The sequence below is a fragment of the Leuciscus leuciscus genome (genome assembly GCF_965113295.1).
Source record: "Leuciscus leuciscus genome assembly, chromosome: 13".
Lineage (NCBI taxonomy): Eukaryota > Metazoa > Chordata > Actinopteri > Cypriniformes > Leuciscidae > Leuciscus > Leuciscus leuciscus.
The window spans coordinates 39,493,562-39,516,201 of record NC_138737.1 but is presented as its reverse complement, the minus strand read 5'-3'; the positions used below and the strand labels follow the sequence as shown (position 1 = coordinate 39,516,201).

Sequence of the window (22,640 nt, the reverse complement as noted above, 5' to 3'; positions counted from 1 at the left end):
AAATTTAACCAACCAATACTTTGCATGAGTGAGGACAGAACACGTGATAACCTTCCCCGTGTATTGGCGAACCGGAGATTGGACTAATATAGCGGGCCTTATAATGCTAAAGTTGAACTATTGCAAGTACACTTTAAAAATCTTTTAAATACTGATATTATACAGAGATCATACTATATCCTTACTAATAGTGATATTAAAACTATATATTAATCATTAATACTGATATTAATCTTAAGAAATGTGCATTGTGCAATAAAGAAGTGCTCCAAATAAAGTTTAATTATAATATTTATATCAGTAAGTATCAAGTGATATGTTATTAGTTTTGAAGTATAGTTCGTATGAAATAAATGTGTTTTAAATAGATTTTGGTATAGGTTTTTTACCAGTGGACTTCATTTGATTGTCTCGATCTGGCTATTATTGGAAAACATTACTGAGATGACTAGGTGACATTAATAGAGAAGGAAAGTCATTTTCGAGGAGGATCAAGTTTTCACATTTTGATTAAAGTCGTGATAAAACGTTAGAAACAGATCTTTTGTTCTGTATTGTGAAGGACATCTGAGTGTGATGGACTCATGCAGGGCAGGGACGTGATGCTCTGCATTGGTTGTTGATTAAATTGCACTCAAACATGAATGTGAACTGGTTTTCAATTGAAGGGATAGTTCACCCTAAAATTTTAATTCAGTCATCATTTTATGCCGTTCTAATGTCGTATGCCCTTCTTTCTTTTATGGACCGCGAAAGGAATATAAAAAAAATAAAAAAAAGTAAACTATCCGTTTCTTCACTGAGTTTAATATCTCCAGAAAGACATTTGAAGGATTTGAATGCAATAACGTTTAGTTGCGACGAACACAACGGATATATTCACCTCAGAGAAGAAAGTACATTGATTGTGTTTAGTGTCGCGTTTTTGTTCATCTTGATTTCTCACAGTCGGACTACTCTTACTGTACACATTAAATATAGATGAATCTTTATTAAAGCTACTTAAGTTATTCAGTCAAGAGCAGTGAGTGATATTCCTTTGTTATTTGTTGTTTGATGAACATTAATGACAGCAGGTTTGTTAGGCTGCTGTCACTTTAAGAGCTAACGCACGGATCCAATATACTGATACACGTGTTTTCTTTCTCATCTGTGTATGTTTACTAAAGACATAACTCACTGTTTATGTGAATACTCTCCAAAAGGGCATTTAGACTGCGGTAAATCTCGGGATAAACAGAGAGACTAATATTAGCGTATACGCCATTCTTCTTATGATGTAACGAGTACATCAGGATTTATGGGAAGTGTTCCCGGTTCCGGCTGACCTAATCTATGCAGCCTAACACTGAATTCTAGAACTCTATAATGTGTTATGTGTATGCTAGGCCAAAGAGATGTGTTTTTAGTCTAGATTAGTGTGTCTGCTTCCCGGACAATGTTAGGAAGATTGTTCCAGAGTTTTGGTGCTAAATAGGAGAAGGATCTACCGCCAGCAGTCGATTTTGATATTCTAGGTATTATCAACTGGCCGGAATTTTGAGATCGCAATAGACGTGAAGGACTATAATGCGTTAAGAGCTCGCTCAAGTACTGCGGAGCTAAACCATTTAGTGCTTTGTAAGTAATCAGCAATATTTTAAAATGTATACGATGTTTAATAGGGAGCCAGTGCAGTGTTGATAGAACTGGGCTAATATGGTCATACTTCCTGGTTCTTGTAAGAACTCGAGCTGCTGCGTTTTGGACCAGCTGTAGTTTGTTTATTAAGCTTGCAGGGCAACCACCCAAAAGGGAAATTTTGTGCCTTCACATTTAGGCGTGTATCTGAAGCACATTTGCTTATTTGCTTAATCCCAGAACACTTGGAATATGGGATAATTCTGTGATAATTTTGTCTCTTTCTTTTAAAAGCTTGATGCTGGTCGCTATTCACTGCCATTATGGACGAGCGCGAGCAGGACATTTTCTTTAAAAAAAACAAAAAACTTTTGGTCCATAAAATAAAAAAGGGCATACGGCATTAGAACAACACCACGGTGAGTAAATTATAACTTAAGTTTTATTTTAGGGTAAACTTTTCCTTTAAGGTGACTAGAGAGAGATCTGTTGTTTCTCTGCGAAGTTATGACATTTAGATTGAACAACATGAGATCAAAAACTATTTTATAAAACAAAAAACATTTACATGCACAAATTGTTTACAGAAAGATCTTTAACATGCTTTAACAAAACAAATATGGTGAATTATACATTCATAACGACTATGTTGAATGAACACTGATTCTGCTGAACACAAGTCGACTATATTGGTAACACTTTACAATAAGGTTCATTAGTTTACTACATTAGTTAACATGAACTTAGAATGAACAATACTTCTTTAGCATTTATTAATCTTAGCTAATATTAATTTCAACATTTACTAATATGTTATTACAATCAAAGGTTGTATTTGTTAACATTAGTTAATGCACTGTGAACTAACATGAACAAACAATGAACAGCTGTATTTTTATTAACTAACATTAACAAAGATTAATAAATACAGTAACAAATGTATTGCTCATGGTTAGTTCATGTTAGTTAATACATTAACTAATGAACCTTATTGTAAAGTGTTAACAATATATTAGATCTCACAAATATGATAGACATCATAAAAATGAAAATATATCTATTTACAAACATGTATGCAAATAACGTCTTTGTTTGTTCTCACTTTCATCTCCACCCTCTTTTACTCACACCTTCCCTGGGAAACGGGCTCTTCATATTTCTTACTGCTTATTATATTATAGGCCTGTTCCTCATTCTTTATCCTTCTCTCGTCAACGTGCAAAAGTATTCCCAATGTGTTCAACATAAGAAAAAAGTCTTGGAGTTTGGAATAGTGCTGTGCAATGATTAATCACATCCAAAAATAAAGTTTTTGTTAACATAATATATCTGTGTGTACTGTGTATAATTATTTTGTATATATAAATACACACACATGCATGTATATATTTAAGACAAATGTGTTATTTATATGTAAAATATTTATGATTATGACTTTATATTATGAATCTTGAATATATATATATGAATATATATATATACAGTATATACATGCAAATATTTTTAAATATTCATGCATATGTGTGTATTTATATATACAAAATAATTATACACAGTACATATATTTTGTAAACACAAACTTTTAATTTGGATGCGATTAATCGCGATTAATCGTTGCCCATCACTAGAAAAAAGTAATATGGGTTTGTAATAAGGTAATAAGGACAAGGAGGGGCAATAGATTTTGACCAAATTGCAAGCATACCTTATATAAAACTAACTGGAACTCATTAATACAGAAAAGCCTTCATGAAACTGCCGTGACTAACGTGACTAATCTGCAAGTATTCACTGTAATTAACCTATTTTAATCGTGAAACAATAGGAGTACATAAGTAGCCTCACTTCAAATGATTTGAATCCCAGAGTACCATCTGCTTGTGTAACAGTATCTGCAGTCTTATCTGGCCAGCCCTCTGAAAACCCCGAGGACTTTACCCATGATGCAGCAGGACTGGGGCAAACCCTCATTCTCCAGGTTTAAGTCACAACAACTGCACCATGGCAGATTACATTACCATGCATTCCCTCTCCAGATTAGTTTTTAATAATACAACTGCACCCAAACCAGAGATGTGTCTGCCGGTGAAACATAAAACCCCAATACAATTACATTTCTCTCTTCTTCACTTACACACACATACACACATACACACACAAGACTTTGAAAGGGTTAGTTCACCCAATCATGAAAATTCTGTCTTTAATTACTCACGCTAATGTCTATCCAAACCCGTGACACTTTCGTTCATCTTCGAAACACAAATGAAGATTTTTTTTATTAAATCGGAGAGATTTCTGTCCCTCCATTGACAGGCTACGCAACTACCGCTGTCAAGCCTCAGAAATTACAGTAATCCAGTGATTCTGATTTATGGTAAACTTAGAGATTGTTTGTAAATAAAGTGGTAAATTGTGTTTCTCGTGTCGCTTCATAAAATCGGGGTTAAACCACAGTATTCACATGGATTACTTTTATGTCTCTGAAAGTGGTAGTCTCTCAGATTTCATCAAAAATATCTTCATTTGTGTTCCGAAGATGAACAAAAGTCTTACGGGTTTGGATAGACATGATGAGGGTGAGTAATTAATGACAGAATTTTCATTTTTGGCTGAACTATCTCTTTAACTTTTCTTTACGTAGATTTGAGAAACCGAACTAATCATGTTGCTAAAACATCACTAGACTAGCCTGGGAAAACCCAGACAACTTCCGGCAAATTTAGATTTGCTCTGCAAGTAGTCTGGCAAAGAGCTCATTCAAGCCCATTTCTAATCCGTCGAAATCGCGGCACCAATGAGAAACGTTGAGGCGGGCTTTACACGATGACGATCGCTCTGATTGGTTTTAGGTCTATCCAATTGCGCCCAGAGGCATTTGAGCGACGTCCGTTGGTGACGCCCCTTTGGAAATGAGTTATTAATGAAGCTTTGCCAGACCATAACTCAGTTACTACTGAGAATGGTCTGGTTTTAACCAGGCTATCACTAGACATCTTCATCTCTGGCTCGGTGCACTTACTTCTAGTAGTAGCACTCAATAATGAAACAAGTATGGGTGTAGCGAGACCCTCATGTCACAATTCGATACATATCACGATACTGAATTCACGATACAATATTATTGCGATACTACAAAACATATGATAAAAGGTTAACAAAAAATGTACAGTTAATTAAAATGCTAAATTTGGTATTACATTGTGTGTGTAAATGAATAGTCTTGGACTTGGTGCTGGAAACCCAAAGCACAGGACAATAGAGACACCAGAATAACAATATTCATGATTCTGAAGCTGAAAATACTGAATTATTTTAGACGAATATGCTTGAAGTCTGTGACTGACTAGATATATTTAAAATAATGTCGGCCATTTTTACTGGTAACATCAGACATTTGGCATTATCAGGACCCACAAATATTCCCCCATTGCATTATTATACATTAATAAACATTATACATAGTAGTTTAATGTAGTACTGACACTAAAACTCTGTAAACTTGATTTTTTTCTCACACAGTAATTTTTATTTTGGGTGAATTATACACAATAAATATGGTCACTATCCACGATACATATTGTTGCATTTTTGTATTGCGATATATTGTGACACGATATATTGTTACACCCCTAGAAACAAGTGCTCTATGTAGTAAACGCAGGACAAATTAACAGCAATGTATAATATTTTTATTTAACACGTGTACTGAGCTATTCTGTTTTTTTGTTTAATTATCTATTCAACAAAGCTTATACATTTTTACATTCTTATACATTTGACTGGTTATGATATAAATGCTTTTTCTTTTTCTTTTTTTGCCTGTAAATAGAATGTACATTTTTACTTGCTGTTATTATACTAAGCAGTGGGAACACATAACATTTCAGAGCCATAAACAAAGAAGTGTTTTCGAAATGTACAGCTTCATTACAGGGCTTTGCTTCTGTGGTATGTAAAATATTCTCTTTCTTTTTTTTTTATACATAACAGTGCTGCCGCAGAAAATCACACGTTAACATCAAATTTGATTGACAGTCGTTTAGGGCTAATCAGAATTCTCTGTCTCTATTGTGATTGGATAGAATGATACTTGTGGGCGGGCTTTAGACAGACAGCTAATGGTGTTCTGATACATACTAACCCTTGTGTGTCCGGAGGGAGGGGCTTGAGGAGTCTATTTATATGGGGGAAGTGTCTTTTCTCAACCAGTTGAAGAAAGAAAAAGGTTAGTTACCTTCCCAAATCTTATTACCCAAGAGTCAAAATGAGGGAAATCGTGCATCTTCAAGCCGGACAGTGCGGTAACCAGATTGGAGCCAAGGTTTGTTTTAAAAAAAAAATTATATTATTTTTATTATTTGCTTTTTTAAATCGAAATTTGCAGTTGTTGTTGGTTTAATATTTGGTATTAGTGTTTATAGAATAGAATATGTAATAATAATAAAAAATAATAATAAAAAATCTAATCGTTAATATTTTCTCTAATGTGCCGTATTGTTCACAGTCCAAAAGTCCAAACTATGCTGATCTCGTTTAATGAAATCTAGGTCATACATGTGCTTCCTCGTTCGGGTTTATGTGGTTAGATTGAAACGATTAAAAGATTTTGTATTTATGATTAAAATTATGTATTTTAGCAGTTGTCCAAAATGTATATAAATAAATAAAAATTCCATGTCAATTCTTCGTCTCGCCGGCGTCTGTCTGGGAGCTTCCCTTTGTGAGATTCACTGCAGTGCGACAAAAGGAAGTGAACGTGTAAGCGCAGTCTAAATATAGCCACATCCCAGATTTGTTAAAGGAAATAATCGCACTATATATTACAAAAACAAAAATCTAATAGCACCGGCCTGTTAATTCGGATATTTATTTATTTATTTATTTCCGAAATGTAGACGCCCAATAAATCGATTAGGGTATGAGCGCACCGGAAATGGATTTCAGCCAACCGGTGCGCGTGGCGCGCGCGCGAGTTTTGCGCGGGAGGAATTCAAAGAAGATCATTTGTTGGTGACGTAACAAATTTGAACCGAAATTAAAATATATAAAAGCGCATTATATGTAACAATTTTGTATACACCGTATGAGGCCTGAAAGCATGTTAATGCGAAATATGCGTGGGAGTTTGTGAACAGTTGGCTCCTTTTGTTAAGCCCACTCGGTGAATATTTGAAAAGCGTAGTTTTAATGAAAGAAAGACTTTATTCACATCAGCGCCATCTTTAATTTATTTGTAACTGGAATGAAAGCGAGGCTGTGAGGGATAGATATCTCTTCAGTCCCGATTTTTTAATTGTTCTGGATATTAAACACTTCAAAACATATCTTTGAGAAATTTGTTAAAAAACAAACAAACAAAAAAACAGGTGATTTGAGCATTGAAAAATAATTGATCTAGGAGCTTTATTCGGTTTACAGCAGATACCAATAAAAACACTAAGTCTGTCCCTCACAGCCTCTCTTTCATACATGTCATAACGCCGCTCTGAATAAGGTCTATTTCAGTCCACAATATACAAAAACATTGTTGATTTTAAATCTAGCATAGATTTCTGAGAACATCGTTGTTAATTGTTGCCTGTAGCTTTAAGCACAATCTACTCAAGTCACTAATAATATTGTTTATTATATCCCGTAGTTCTGGGAGGTTATCAGTGATGAGCATGGTATTGATCCCACCGGCACATATCACGGTGACAGCGACCTCCAGCTCGACAGGATCAATGTCTATTACAATGAGGCATCAGGTACGTCCACATATCAATACTACCAAGTGAGGGTGCACATTATGATTTTTTTTATTATGGGAAACATATTATAGTAAAATATTTTTTTCATAATTTTTATTTTATTTTTGTATTTTATTTTATTAAGCCATATTAACCCCGTTTTATCATGTTTTAGGAGGCAAATACGTGCCCCGTGCTGTGTTGGTGGATTTGGAGCCTGGAACCATGGACTCTGTGAGGTCCGGACCCTTCGGCCAGGTCTTCAGGCCAGACAACTTTGTTTTTGGTGGGTATTGTTATTGATAGTGTTGTCACTATACTGGAATTTCCAACTTCGGTATGATACCTTGAAAAAATATCAATTTTTCATACCATTTTTCGATACCACAGGTTTTTTTGTTGAGAATTTGGGTTGATTAAAATGCTAAATTTGGCGTTACATTGTGTGCGTGTAAATGAATAGGCTTTGACTTAGTGCTGGAAACCCTATGCATAGGACAACAGAGACACCAGAATAAACAATCTGAATAAAAAAAATTGGGTAATTTTGTTGTGATAGCTTACACACTGAACAGGGAGGCTTTTTTTGAATCGTTGAACTAAAAATTGACACCCACCTACCTATTAAATACATAAATACAATAGAATAAAGAGACAAATGAAATAAACATGGCTTTAAGTTTTTCAGGTTTCCTAACACTAATTTGTATAGCATTTCTTAACTGAACACTAAAGTAATCAAATGTACAATAACACTGGATTGTTTTCATTTAAAAAAATTAAATACAGATTAATGCTTACAATTAATGTTATAAAAACAAGTTTTCTCTTTGTCTTTTGTTCTTTAATTAACATGACAGACTTAGGCTGAAGTCACGTCAAGATCCAATATACTGTTACACAACATGCGTTTTATCTCAACCTAATTACTTTCCCACCTAAATATTCTGCAAGACGGGTATTTCGAAATTGTGTGCATTTGACCATTTAATTGCAATAAGACACACACAAAAAAAAAAGGTCAATTTGGTTCTCATGGCTTTATGAGAGTGCAACTTCTATAGATCAGTGGTGTGTGCAAATTAAGTGGTGAAATTATGCGCAGTACAAGCACTATTCAACCGGAGCGAATAAGACGAGTGAGTGACAGGAGGCGGGTTTGTGTCAATTCGCTGTCGTAGAGAAGAGATAGTGAATCAATACTACAGAAAAAGAGTATTAGGGCCGTTTCCGAAATTTCAGTACCGATACGTATCGAAATATCAATATTTTTGACAACAATAGTTATTAATTAAACGAAATGCCATATATTTGTTCAAAATGAGGATGTTTTAAATATTTTTTTACAGGTCAGAGTGGTGCTGGAAACAACTGGGCTAAAGGCCACTACACGGAGGGAGCGGAGCTGGTGGACTCTGTCCTGGACGTGGTTCGTAAAGAAGCCGAAAGCTGCGACTGCCTGCAGGGCTTCCAGCTCACACACTCTCTGGGTGGAGGAACCGGCTCCGGCATGGGAACGCTCCTCATCAGCAAGATCCGCGAGGAGTATCCCGACCGCATCATGAACACCTTCAGCGTGGTGCCCTCACCTAAAGTGTCCGACACCGTGGTGGAGCCCTACAACGCCACACTCTCTGTGCATCAACTGGTTGAGAACACAGACGAGACCTATTGTATCGACAACGAAGCGTTGTACGACATCTGCTTCCGCACGCTTAAACTCACCACTCCTTCATACGGCGATCTGAACCATCTCGTATCCGCTACTATGAGCGGCGTCACCACCTGCCTGCGTTTCCCCGGCCAGCTAAACGCCGATCTGCGCAAGCTAGCCGTGAACATGGTGCCTTTCCCTCGCCTCCACTTCTTCATGCCCGGCTTCGCTCCTCTCACCAGCAGGGGAAGCCAACAGTACCGTTCCCTAACCGTACCAGAGCTCACTCAGCAAATGTTCGACGCCAAGAACATGATGGCGGCTTGCGACCCGCGCCACGGACGCTACCTCACAGTCGCCGCTATCTTCCGTGGCCGCATGTCCATGAAGGAGGTCGACGAGCAGATGCTCAACGTTCAGAACAAGAACAGCAGCTACTTCGTCGAATGGATCCCAAACAACGTCAAGACCGCCGTTTGCGACATCCCGCCGCGCGGGCTCAAAATGGCCGCCACCTTCATCGGGAACAGCACTGCCATCCAGGAGCTCTTCAAGCGCATTTCCGAGCAGTTCACCGCCATGTTCCGGCGCAAAGCTTTCCTCCACTGGTACACAGGAGAAGGCATGGATGAGATGGAGTTCACCGAGGCCGAGAGCAACATGAACGACCTGGTGTCCGAGTATCAGCAGTATCAGGACGCCACCGCGGAAGAGGAGGGCGAGTTTGAGGAGGAGGGAGAGGAAGAGCTGGCTTAGATCTCTCTTAATATACATGTCGTTTTCCAAGATGTATCATTTTGCTCTCGTACAAGGAAAAAAAATTCAATTTTCTTTTTGTTCTCGTCTCTTTGTTTGTACAGATGTCATTAAAAGGCCTTTTCTTCTGTTAAGATGTCTTCCTCTTTATTTAATTACAGTAGTTAACATTTGAAGTGGATCAAACCCTTTCATCAAAGTTATACATGAATTTCAACAATACCCGTGTTCTTGTCTTAGGACAACTTTGATTACCTTTTTTGATCCACTTCAAATGTTTGTACACATGTCATTAAAAGGCTTTTTCTTCCGTTAAGATGTCTTCCTCTTTATTTACTTAGTTTGCACTCAACGGAACCCATCCTTATTCTATACTGGTCATAGATCCTTGTCAAACCTGTCGAGTTTGCCTCCAGACATCACTGGTTGAGTTAACATTAACAACAACATTATCATGCCAAAGTATATTTACGTTACCAGTCACAAGTTTTATAATCCTTCATCCATGATTAGGAGAATGTTAAACCCATACAACAACAGGGTTCTATATGTTAACCTTGCATTTACTATTATGAAATGAACAGTGTTTTACCATATTTATTAATCTTGATGTTAATTTCTATACATATTAATGCGTTTAAATAATTAACAGTGAAAAGGTTCTATTAGAATCGTTTATGGATACAGAAAAATGTTTGCCTTTTCTTAGTTCATGGTACAAGTGTTAAGTTATCAAAACTAATAACACAACTGGTTTAGTTGTGTAGTGACCAGAAACGTTGAATATAGTATAATTTACTCATCTTCCTGTATGAACGACTTTATTCTGTAGAACACAAAAGAAGATATTCTTAAGAATGCAGGTAACCAATTTAGATTGAGCAAACCCTTTAATATCAAAGGGAGGTAATGAGAAACGTTTCAGTCATGTAGGCTTACAGCAAAAAAAAAATTACACATAAGTCATAATTGTACACAGCGCTGTTACAATTAGCGGATCTCACTAGAAACTTAATTTAAAAATGAAGGTTTATTCTTCACAGTTACTTATACAGCATTATATAACAATTTGAGTTTATAGCTTTAAAACTAGTAATACTTAAATAATTATGTTATGATCTTACCACCATCTTAGCGGCCGTTTCCGCCATATTGGAACGGTCAAAACCGGCCTGTGAACGTTCAAGAGCAAGTTTACTGAGTGTCTGCAACCCTAGTTAGACGCATGTGTTCCAGGGGTGCCTAATCCTGCTCCTGCCGATCGACTGTCCTGCACAGTTCATCTCCAACCCTATTCAAACACACCTGAAGCAAACAATTAAGGTCTTCAGGATCACTTGAAAATGAAAGACAGGTGTGTTTGATTAGGGTTAGAGATGAAGTGTGCAGGACAGTCGATCGGCATATCTATATATGAAATAGACTTCAGCAGATGATTTTGCTAAACTAACACAATGCAACAAGACAACATTAACAAGTTACCATAGTAAAAGTAAAAACATTAAAAGTACCATAGTAAAAACATGTAGTAGGCTATTATAAGGTAATACATTTAAAACACAAACAAACACATTATCACTTTTAAAAGGTTATCCCATTTCTTTCCTTCGGGAATTTAAAATTGAAATCAAACATGTGCAATGTTTTGGCAGCATTGATTACAGTGAGTGACGACACGCTGACCGTTGCAAGATGGCGGGCACGCCGACGTGTCTGGGCTGGAGCGGAATCTACGTATACAATCCTATGCTTACCACAACCAAGCGAATCACGAGTGTCTTTATTACAGTTTCTCAGCAGATGGCGCTGTTGTCTAAGTTTTCCTTTTCGTCCATACAAAGTAGGATACGATCCCAACACACAGCAAGAGCAGTGACCAGCAGCAAGCCCGCTTTACCTGGTCTTCAAGATTCTGCTTCTCGCCAAAACGAGTGATAAAACCTGACTGAGAGCAAAACACAAAGTTAGATATGTAATAACAATATTATTAACAATAATATATATATATATATATATATATATATATATATATATATATATATATATATATATATATATATATATATATTATTACAAGATGTAGGCCTAATAAAAAAAATCCACTTTATTTTGCTACACAAAAGTAATGCGAATGCGCGAGACTTCCAATTAATTACCCGCCCTCCCATGGCTAAAGAATAACTGCAGTAAACGGTAAAAATATGTGCTGCATTAATTATGATTACGATAATAAATAAAGATAATATCATAACAAATATCAGTATTCAACATAAGACTAAAATTACAGCGGAAGCCTCGCACGTATACATTCAAGTTAAAATAGTTCCCACTCTTACCTTAAAATTAAGGTGAATACAATGTTATTTTTTTAAGTGCAGTTTACTACAGCACTAAATCTTTTCTAATAAATAAACTGAAAAATGTTTCAGTTACTCAATGCATATGATGGTGATAATAAATAAATAGAATAAATATGATCATAAAATATGTCCCATGAAGGTAGCATGAAAAACCATGAATTTCTGACTAGATAAATGGCATTAATTTTTTTAAAATTTTGTTCACCTAGTGCATACACGTCCCAGAGGGAAAATACAGTTACCAATGATGCAATTTGCTCCTACAGCTGCCATATTAAACTTTGATTCCCCCCCCCCCACACCCCCACACACACACCCCACCCCATATTTTCTCTGCTAAGAAAAAAAAAATCAGTTTGTTACAGTGCATTAAACTAATAGCACAAACTATTTTTCCAAACGTAGCAGTAGCATTCCCTTCCCTCACGGGTCGAAATGACCCGAAGCCCTAAAATTATACTTATAATTTGTTTTCTGTCCAGAATGCTTATATCATTTCATTTTTCAATTTTTGAATGCAATTTTTTGGGGAGATTTAAAAAAAATAAAAAAAATTTATTTACGTCTAAATTTCTATATTTTATCAATAATTTAATTTAATAATATAATTTAAGCACATTCTTCACGTTCTTTCAACTTCGATACAAAATAACTCCAATACCTGCAGAAACTTGTTTAAAAAGCACAAAAAGTCCCACATTGTGTGTCTCTGCCGACCTCTTGTGAGAAAAAAATAATATAACATGATATTTCATGACTCTAGCCACTAGATGGCCTTATAGCTCTATATGGAGGAACGAGGTGTTCCGCTGGGTCCTAAAATCAGTTCTTCAGCATTCAGACACACATGTAGACATTATAATATAAAATAGTTTTTTTGGTAAAGTTTTAGCATTTTTAGTTTGAATTTGGAGCATTTTTAGGTTTTTCTATGTGTACTGAAGCATCCCTCGCATTCCAGTCATTCCTAAGGGGGTCAAATTGACCAACAAGGGAAGGATTTGTTTTTAAATTTCAACCACAAAACTCCTCGAATTCATAAAACAATTTTTTTTGTTTTTTGGTTTAAGTGCGACAAAAGTCATGGGGTCTTGGACCCCAATTAAAATTTTAATTAAAAATAATGTCCGGGTCAAAATGACCTGAAGGAAGGATGAGGGATTCAAGAGAGAGACAGGAAGGTTGCCGCTTGGATGTAATCTGAAGGGTACATATTTACTACTCTAATGTATTAATACACACATTTTAGTGGCAGATAAGGACAAAAGTTGTCTCTTTAAGGGTACTGCCCCAATGCTCTTGAGTGTGGGTAAGTAAATAAATAAATAAATAAGGTAAATATTTTTTGCTAATATTTCTGACAGGGTAATAAGTACAATGTAACAACATGTAAACAAAAATTGGTCCAGGTTTCTGTAATGCAACTTGTACTTGTGTTGTGTAAAGAATTTCAGAATGCAACAATATGTTAAATCAAGATTTATGATCATGTTTTTTGTGGTTCAAGTGCGACAAAAGTCATGGGGTCTTGGACCCCTCCGATGAACACTCAATATTTTGGGGGAAGGATGAGGGTGTGGGATTCAAGAGAGAGAACGGAAGGTTGCCGTTTGGTTTTGATGCTTAAAGGTGCAGTCTGTAAGAATGACAACTAGTGGTCGAAATAGGTACTGCAGTCCAATTCAAAATATCGGAGATCGTCGTTTCCCCCTCTTCCTCAGACTCGACGGCAATCACACGGGTCGCCAGTTTGAGGACACGCAACAGGAACGAGCGCAATGGACAATGAAAACTGGCAACGTCAATATCACAGACCAAAACAATAGCAAACATTCCAGCCTGGAAACGCACATTTCAAAGTAAAATAACTGGCTGTAGAAGTGTTTTTCAGAGAAACGAGTAAGTGAACTTAGCATGTTTCCTCAATATATGCAAACATATTAAGGTATTTTTATGCTTTAGTAGAGTGAAAAAGTTACATCCAGCACCTTTAACGAGAAGAGAAGATCTTTGCCCCTCGACACTTACCCATCCTCCTCGGTCCCTGATCTCGGGGCAGACGACTCTCTCTACGTAACTGCCCACACACTCCTGGATCTGGGGCAGGACCGCAGACATGCCCCTCTCCTGGCAGTGCAGAGCCAGCTGTCCCGCCAGAACGAACACGGACAGCACTGCGCTCCAGGCCAGCTCCCGGCGTCGAGAGGGGGCGAAGTGCTCGTCCAGGATCGACACCAGGGTCGCGCAGGCCGTTCGCTCCGTAACGTCCTGGAAAACACGAGGCCAGCGCCGAAAGAAGATCGGGAAGCGATTGATCAGCTCGTCTCCAGCGTGTCTCAGCGCGGCCGAGGCTCGGGACGGGGCCGGACCCAACGGGACGCCGGGTTTCACCGTCATATAGTTGATGTAGTCGTACGCCATCAAATAGGCCTCGCGCACCAGAGGGTCAGGACTGTTCAGGCCTCGGCCAATCACTGCGCTGTCCGACAATACCATCACTTCAGATTATCACAGTCAATGTCAATGTCCAACAGCGTCTCTCTTCAGCACACACTCATGTCAGACGTTAGACTTTCCGTTGATCGTCTACATAAACGGCCTGTTCGGATTATCCAGGTTCTTGGGAATAAAAAGAAAATTCAAGATCAGATGCTTCAGATTAAACCTCATGTCAGTGATTCTCAATCTTTCAGACCTCGTCAACACTAATACGTTTTTGTTTGAAAAAGCATATTTTTCTCTCCGTTTTGGCCTTCAGTCCATTGGAGTAAATGTAATTAGTTACTGAACTTAAGTTTCTTTTTGGCTACTTAGTAGTTTTACTGAGTATCAAATATATTTACAACTTTTACTCTCTTCTTTGACTACATTTTTGAATAAGTAAATGTACTTTTTTTGTGTCTCAGGGGCTTTTGTGTCTCTTTTGTGTCTTTCGAGGCTCGGGACGCTTTAGGCCTTGTCCACACCAGGGGCGACACTAGGCTTATTTTAAGAGAGCTTTAGCCCCCCTAAATTTCCACCCAGCCCACCTAAAAGTTTACGATTAACTCCGTAATATGTACACTAATTAGTGATCGCCTCAGTCCCCTTTAAAGCTACACTGTGTAGGATGTTCTCCCATCTAGCCATGAAATTGTTTATGACTACTGAATATTACTTTCCAGCTCCTCCCATTCCGAGGGCGTTTTAACTCCTACGGTGGCCGTATTATTTCAAATCTGCCGGCAGTCATGAGTAATCTCCCCCTCGCATTCGTCACGGTGCCACTGAGTGTCAAAACGCGAAAGGCGAAGCTTGAATTTCCAGGTATGTCCCTCTTTGGCTAATGTATTTTCAACATGGAGGCGCAACATGGCTGCCGCCACTCGAGCGACTCGCTCGTATGTATTCTAAATGGCAGATTCTACGCTTACGAGAATACTTGATTAGTTGGTGGAAGTAATTACACATTAATGAGCACGTATCATTTTGAAAGAACAAAGTGTTTTTTGCTAAGAATCAACTTAAAAAGATACACAGTGTAGCTTTAAAACTCACATGGAACCGGCGGCAGGCATCGGCTCATCTCCGTATTTTAATCATAGACTGATTTTAATCCATAGCAGCGCACCGTCAAGGACAATGGGTCTCATTCATGAAACACGAGCAGAACGAATTTTTGTGTAAATCGTGTGTAAAGTGGTTCTGGCGTAAATTTTCGGATTCATTAAAATGTTTGTATTTTCCAAATGTTAGTTGGTACGAAAGAAATCTACACCTGCTCCCAGCCACGCGTTAATAGTGCGTTTAACATCCGAACGTTTTGCTCATTAATAAGGCTGCATTTTAATTCACCTTAATCGGGTACATATTTCACAGCATTTTGAAAAAATATTATATGGGTCAAAATCACCATAAAGTGCCTTTGAGACTTCACAATTTCCACAAAAAAATCTGAGATTTTCCATTTAACTTCATATGTGTTGTATTAAGGAGACATTAGGCTGTTAGAAATGCATATTGGTCAAGCTCCAGCACTTTTTTATAAATTAACTGCAAGCTGACAATATACGAGCAAACCATAAAATATGTCCACCCTGTCATGGACAAACTCAGAGTAGAATAAATACATTTTCATTGCATAGTGATTATAAAATGTAGATCTGAGGAAAGATAATGTGTCCCTTTCCCAACAAAACATTTTAGTTAATGGTTAAAGTATTTTGATAATAATGAAGTTACTGCTTAAATATGTATTGCCCAATAAGATATGCGATAGTTGCACATTCTATTCTAAATAAAATCTAACAACAAAGGTATTTATTCAAACTTTAAAACAATACTAACTGGCCCTCATTTGTTTATAAAGAAATCACACACAAAGTTTTGTTAACTTGTTAAAATAATTAGTTTATTTTCATCATAAAAGTTGAACATGACAGGGTGGACAACAAAATGACAGGGTGGACAAATGCTTTAATGGGTGAACTAGAATGGGGGAACATTAGAAAAACAACAGAACCTTCAAGAAACCCTTAACCAATATAGAAGAAGGAGGGGCCTGGCTCAGGCTGATTTTCAGGAGTTGCAAATGTCCACCCTGTCATGTGACAGGGTGGACATTTTTTTGGCTAAAGTTAGTATTTAATGAGCACATGGTGTACAGCAGTTAGCAAAGTGATTCACTGTTGAAGCTGTTAAAATATATATTTAGAATTTCTGAAAAGTTTTTATATTAATTCATATTTCACAATGACAGGGTGGACATGTTAAGCTTGACAACACGCAACTACAAACACAATATGATGAAAATTAGGAAATATAAGTGTAGATACTTTCTGTGTGTGTTGCAGATGTTTTAACCTCCACTGAAGAAAGACCAAATGGGAGAGGGGATGTCACTGAGTACATCCGTTGGTTTCTTAAAGGGGCGTTTACCCCATAATGACAGGGTGGACAGCAATTTCAGGGACACATGCAAACTGCTTAATATTATTATGAAAATAAAATATAAATAATGAAAATGAAAATGACTTGTTTTATTCAATTACTTGCTGAGGACAATAAGTACATTAAAAAGTATTTTAATTTTATGTAATTTAACCACTTTTTACACTCACTGAAGTTAGCTGAGCAGCGTGCGGGACATGCCAAAATCACATCCAATCAAAGAAATTTTTATAAAATCAGAAAAACACATTTCAAGAGATGTATCATTGTACTTGTATGTGTGTAAGTGTTTGGACATTTATAATAAAACCTCAGAATTTCATTATTTTGCATTATGTTCATGATGACTGAGCGATTCTGATGAGGACACCAAAGGCACTTTATAGTGATATTGCCCCACATATAGTAATTACATACGGTTTTTCTTTTTACTTTTATTACGAGAGCCAGTAATAGCATCTGCAAACGGAACACAAGTCCGCAAGTCTTTTTATTTTTTTATTTTTTTTTATATTCAAGCTGTTTATTCATTTGTTTATTTTTTCCGCAAGTCACAAGTGTTGCAGTCAAGCTTCATGTCGAACCATTTTCTTTTCACTTCTGGGACTGTTCGATTAACAGATGAAACTCCGTTAACTGCATCTGTAGGCTAATATGCTGCCAAGCATTTTTACCTAAAGCATTTAGGTAAAAGCATTATTATCTAAAAAATCCTTTTTTTTTAGGACCTGATAGGCCACTATGTAGGCTACGCTTGAAAATAAAATGTGGCGTTTTGAATGAACTTCTGATAATAAAACTTCAATTTCTGCATCTGAGAAATTTCTCTTCTTCATTCGCTTTTGAGAAGACATGTTGAAATCCTTAGTTTCGTGTCATAATATAATGCCCATATATAGTTGTCAGTCGGTTTTAATGGGCGGGATTTATGGTAATTGAGAATGAGCGTGCACGCGCGCGTCCCATTTACGACTGATTGGAATTCATTAACCCACACACACATTTCACTATCAAATCTGACGTTTACGAAGTATTTGTGAATCAGGAGAAGAATTTTCGGGAATGTCTCTTTACGCGCAAATCACTCACATATTTACTCGTATATTTACGAATGTTTCATGAATGAGACCCAATTGTGTGTGCATTAATTAATAGATTATGATATCTGCATCTAGTTCTTTGTCATAAATGCAGTTTACTTTTTTTTGTTGTATTTTAGTGTTTTTATTTATTTTGACAAAGTATACAAAATTATTTTGCAATAAAAGAAAGAAAACTTATACGACTACTAATTCCCCTCTAACCTCCCCCCTTCCCGCACCCACCCCATTGCACTACGGGACAATGAGCAATATCTGAATAACCAGGGATAAAATAAAATTCATACAGAAAAAGACAAATAAAATGACATTAATGATAACACCCAAAATAGTAGCTGTAGATTAGGTAACCAAAATTTTCTTGACCGTAGAAATCCAATTCTTCCACATCGACAAAGTCCTAGGGTTAGCATGATTGGACCGTGCAGATGACAGCTCCAGGTATAATATCTCCATTAAAGAATGTAGCCAATGTTTAATAGAAAGATCATGCGGAGGTTTCCATCGTTGAACGAGTAGCTTCTTTGCAGTGGTCATGGCAGCTAGCCAGAATTTTCGTACCTTCTCACATAGAGGAAATTGAGAATTGTCATTCAACAAAAAAATAACAGGATCTTTGGGAATACGAATCCTCGAGGTCTTGTACAAAACATCAAGCACCATATCCCAGAATTTTTTGCACATTCGGACAGTCCCACAGCATATGTATCAAAGTGTCCACACATCCCGGTCCACAGAAATTACAATACGGGTGGGGTGATAGACCCATTACATGTCGTATGCGTGTGGTTAGATATGCCCTGTGAATAACTTTAAAATGAATGAATTGGTGGTTAGGGTTCATAAATGCAGTTTACATAATATGATGCGGTTTCCCGTCCACTGTAAAATCTGTGTTTATTTATTTATTTTATGAAATTTCTTTTATCTAAATGGCTTAAAACTTTGTGACTACCTACTCATGCTATACTTTACAAAATTGCAAAAAAAATGGTCGTAATAGTAATTTTATAATAAATCCAAAAGCAAAACACGCGAAAAGAACTATGAAAGGGAGTGGAAATGGCATTTGAGCTCATGAGTGGTCCTCTGCTGCCATCTACTGGTTATAGTGGTAATTTCATGTCATTTTCATGTTAAAAGTGTTTGTTTTCCACCAGGTGACAGAAATCCTCCACTAAAGGATGGCACATTTTCCATGTTATTTCCATGAAAGAAAATGATAAATGTAGATATTCTTTGAAGTTAATTTTACTGCACAAATGTAAAAATTAATAGTATTTAAAACATTAGTGTTGATAGACATTCATGTTTATACCGGTATTGTGCCTGTTATGTGCTATTCACTTTCACAAAGTTGCCAAAATATGTTACTTTGCACACTCTTCATATCACAGTCCTGCCAAGATGACAGAATTTACTTGCATTTGCTGTCCTGCGGCTAATCATGAGAGTACTCGCGTTATAGACCAAACATATAATGGTGAGTGAGTGCGACCTGTACGCATCAGATATTTTACTAAATAAAATGATCCTGCCAGAAGAATTGCACGATAACTTGATTATGTCTTGTTCTGGCTGTATCATCTCAGTGAGCTTTTTTGAGGTTTTACGCATGCGCTGTAGCGTTTTCAGTGTGGATGAGAAACTTTTGGAAAATGCTTGAAAATGCTAATCTGGATGGAGAGCGTTTTGAAACGAAAATGTAGACGTTACCATAGACAACGGCGTTTACACGACATCGATATGCTTAAAATGGAGACGTTTTTCCTTTGAGTTTTCCGTGTACAGACGACACCGTTATCAAAACGATCCTATATAGTAGCCTACAGGCCAAAAGTTTTGACACATTACTATTTTTTATGTTTTTGAGAGAAGTTTCTTCTGCTCATCAAGCCTGCATTTATTTGATCAAAAATACAGAAAAAAAAATTAATATTGTGATATATTAAAATAATTGGTTTTCAATTTATTATACTTTAAACGATCATTTATTTCTGTGATGCAAAGCTGAATTTTCAGGATCATTACTCCAGTCTTCAGTGTCACATGTGACATCTAGTCTATCACATGATCCTTTAGAAATCATTGTAATATTCTGATTTATTATGAGTGTTGGACACAGTTCTGCTGCTTAATATATTTGATGAATAAAAGGTTAAAAAGAACTGCATTTATAAAAAAAAAAAAAAAAAAAAATTCTAATATTATAAATCTTCTTTACTATCACTTTTTATCAATTTAACACATCCTTGCTGAATAAAAGTATTGATTTATTTCAAAAAAAGAAAGAAAAAAATTACTGACCCCAAATTACTGACCAGTAGTGTATATTGTTGTTACAAAACATTTCTATTTTTAAAATATTTGCTTCTTTTTTTATATATATATATATTTTTGTTGTTTTACTTTTTATTCATCAAAGTATCCTAAAAAAGTATCACAGGTTATGAAAAACTATTAAGCAGCAGAACTGTTTCCAACTTTGATAATGAATCATCATGTGATAGACTGGAGTAATGATCCTGAAAATTCAGCTTTGCATTACAGAAATAAATGAGATTAAATATATAGATATAAACTTTTCACATTGGAAATTATATTTAAAAAGCTTATTTTTTTAAATAAGGAGATATGCATGCATTGTAGGTGTAAAAACAAATATTTTTCAAGACTTTGAAGACTTCTTTTGCAGACTTAAATCTAAATTGTCTAAAAATAATTCTTCAATAATTCTTTTCTACTTTTTACTTTAAACTATTTTACCGTCATTAAAGTTTGATCTTTTCAAAGTCATTTTCAAAGCCAACATGAATACAAAGAGTACATTTCTAAGAACTTGGCAGGTGTATTTTAAACTAGATTTAAAAAAAAATTGTTTGATTGTTGAAACCATTGTTGCATTTGACCTCTCTATAAGCAGGCGAAACATTCAAGGAAATGAAACATCTTAACCTAGCAAAAAAATGTTAGACAATCAGCAGAAGCCTTTCATTTAAACGTCCAGATTGTTGCATTACTGCTCCGATCATCAATGAAAGGAAACCTGACATTCACACACACACACTGCAGCGAAGGCCCAGCGACTCACCCTTGATGATTCATGCCGTAACTAAACGGTTCGGATTAGTTAACAGCTGACCGAAGGACAATCACAACAGGAGATTCTCCAGAGTGAGCCGATGTCTGTGAGATTTACATGTTGTTGTCCGACTCGGACTATATTTAGTTCCCTTGTCTGTAACATATCCAGGAGCTCATTGCACACACAGTCCTCCGGGACACGACACCAGGACAGACTCGGGTACAGCTATTAATACTCCGTGCAGGAACATCAGCCACTGGGCTATACAGTGTGTTTGTCTATAGCCTAAAGCTCAGAGTAATATCAGGCTGATGTGCATTGAAATTGAACAATAAGTAACACTTTAGGGTAACACTTTATTTTACAGTGTCCTTGTTACATATGTTACATGTACTTACCATAGTAATAACAGTAAATTATGCATAATTACATGCAACTAACCCTCAACCAAACCCTAATCCTACCCTAACCCTATAGTAAGTACATGTAGTTGCTTAATATTACTCAGTACTTAAATATATAATTACACTGTAATAAAGTGTAACCCACTTTAGAATACTGTTCCTTCATTAATGAAGAACTACAGAGGAACAAATGCGTAACGCACTATTAACATTCTAGTAACTAACAAGAAACTCTGATTAACGAATTAGTGAGTAATAGCGCTCAGATGAATGTGGTAGTTCACTGTTAGCTAGTCAGTTACTACGATTTTTCATACAGTATCTCAAGACTACTAAGAACTACCATACTGTATACAGGTTCATAATTAATATTAATAATGCATAATGCAAGGTAACAGTAACCCATTAGTAATGACTCAAGTGTTACTACATCCTTCTAAAGGAACTACTGATTATTTGGATCAGTATTCTCAAGTGAAGATCATGATCCAAATAATTAGTAGTTCCTTTAGAAGGATGTAGTAACACTTGAGTCATTACTAATGGGTTACCGTTACCTTATATTATAAATTATGCATTATTTATGTTCATTTTGAACTTGTATAGTTATCTGGGAGGTATGACAAAAATAGTAGTTACTGATTAGCTAATAGTGAACTACCACATTCAGCTGAGTTTCTTGTTAGTTAAAAGTAGTAATTTTAATAGTGCGTTACTCATTTGTTCCTGTGTAGTTCTTCATTAATGAAGGAACAGCTTCTAAAGTGTTACCGAACATATATTTAAAGGGGTGAAACGTGGCTTTTAATTTGGAAACCTGTTTTCATTACAAACAACCTGGAGCCTCTAACATTAAAAAACAAAGCTTAAAGAGGGTCACCGACTGGACTAGAAGTGCTATATGTTTAAAATCTGAATATTAGACTGGTTATTAATTAAAAGTGTACCACGTTTTTTTTTTTTGGCATATTGATTACCATTTGTAACCACAGTTTAACTA

At 36.3% G+C, this 22,640-nt stretch overlaps 2 protein-coding genes and 1 long non-coding RNA gene across 3 annotated transcripts in view; 2 read left to right on the top strand and 1 right to left on the bottom strand.

Moving 5' to 3' along the window:
- LOC309513077 overlaps positions 1-22,640 on the top strand; it is a 136,720-nt gene that overhangs the window by 39,363 nt on the left and 74,717 nt on the right. The gene's annotated exons all lie outside the window — the stretch shown is intronic.
- Positions 5,794-9,896, top strand: tubb2b (tubulin, beta 2b). The gene is made up of 4 exons (XM_082188775.1): positions 5,794-5,944; positions 7,262-7,370; positions 7,528-7,638; positions 8,702-9,896. Exons 1-4 carry the CDS (start codon positions 5,888-5,890, stop codon positions 9,760-9,762), a joined length of 1,338 nt encoding a protein of 445 aa, XP_082044901.1. The 5' UTR covers positions 5,794-5,887; the 3' UTR covers positions 9,763-9,896.
- Positions 9,909-21,411, bottom strand: bcl2l16 (BCL2 like 16). Its single transcript, XM_082188826.1, has 3 exons — positions 21,243-21,411; positions 14,151-14,741; positions 9,909-11,707 (listed from the first exon to the last, which is right to left on the bottom strand). Exons 2-3 carry the CDS (start codon positions 14,616-14,618, stop codon positions 11,576-11,578), a joined length of 600 nt encoding a protein of 199 aa, XP_082044952.1. The 5' UTR covers positions 14,619-14,741; positions 21,243-21,411; the 3' UTR covers positions 9,909-11,575.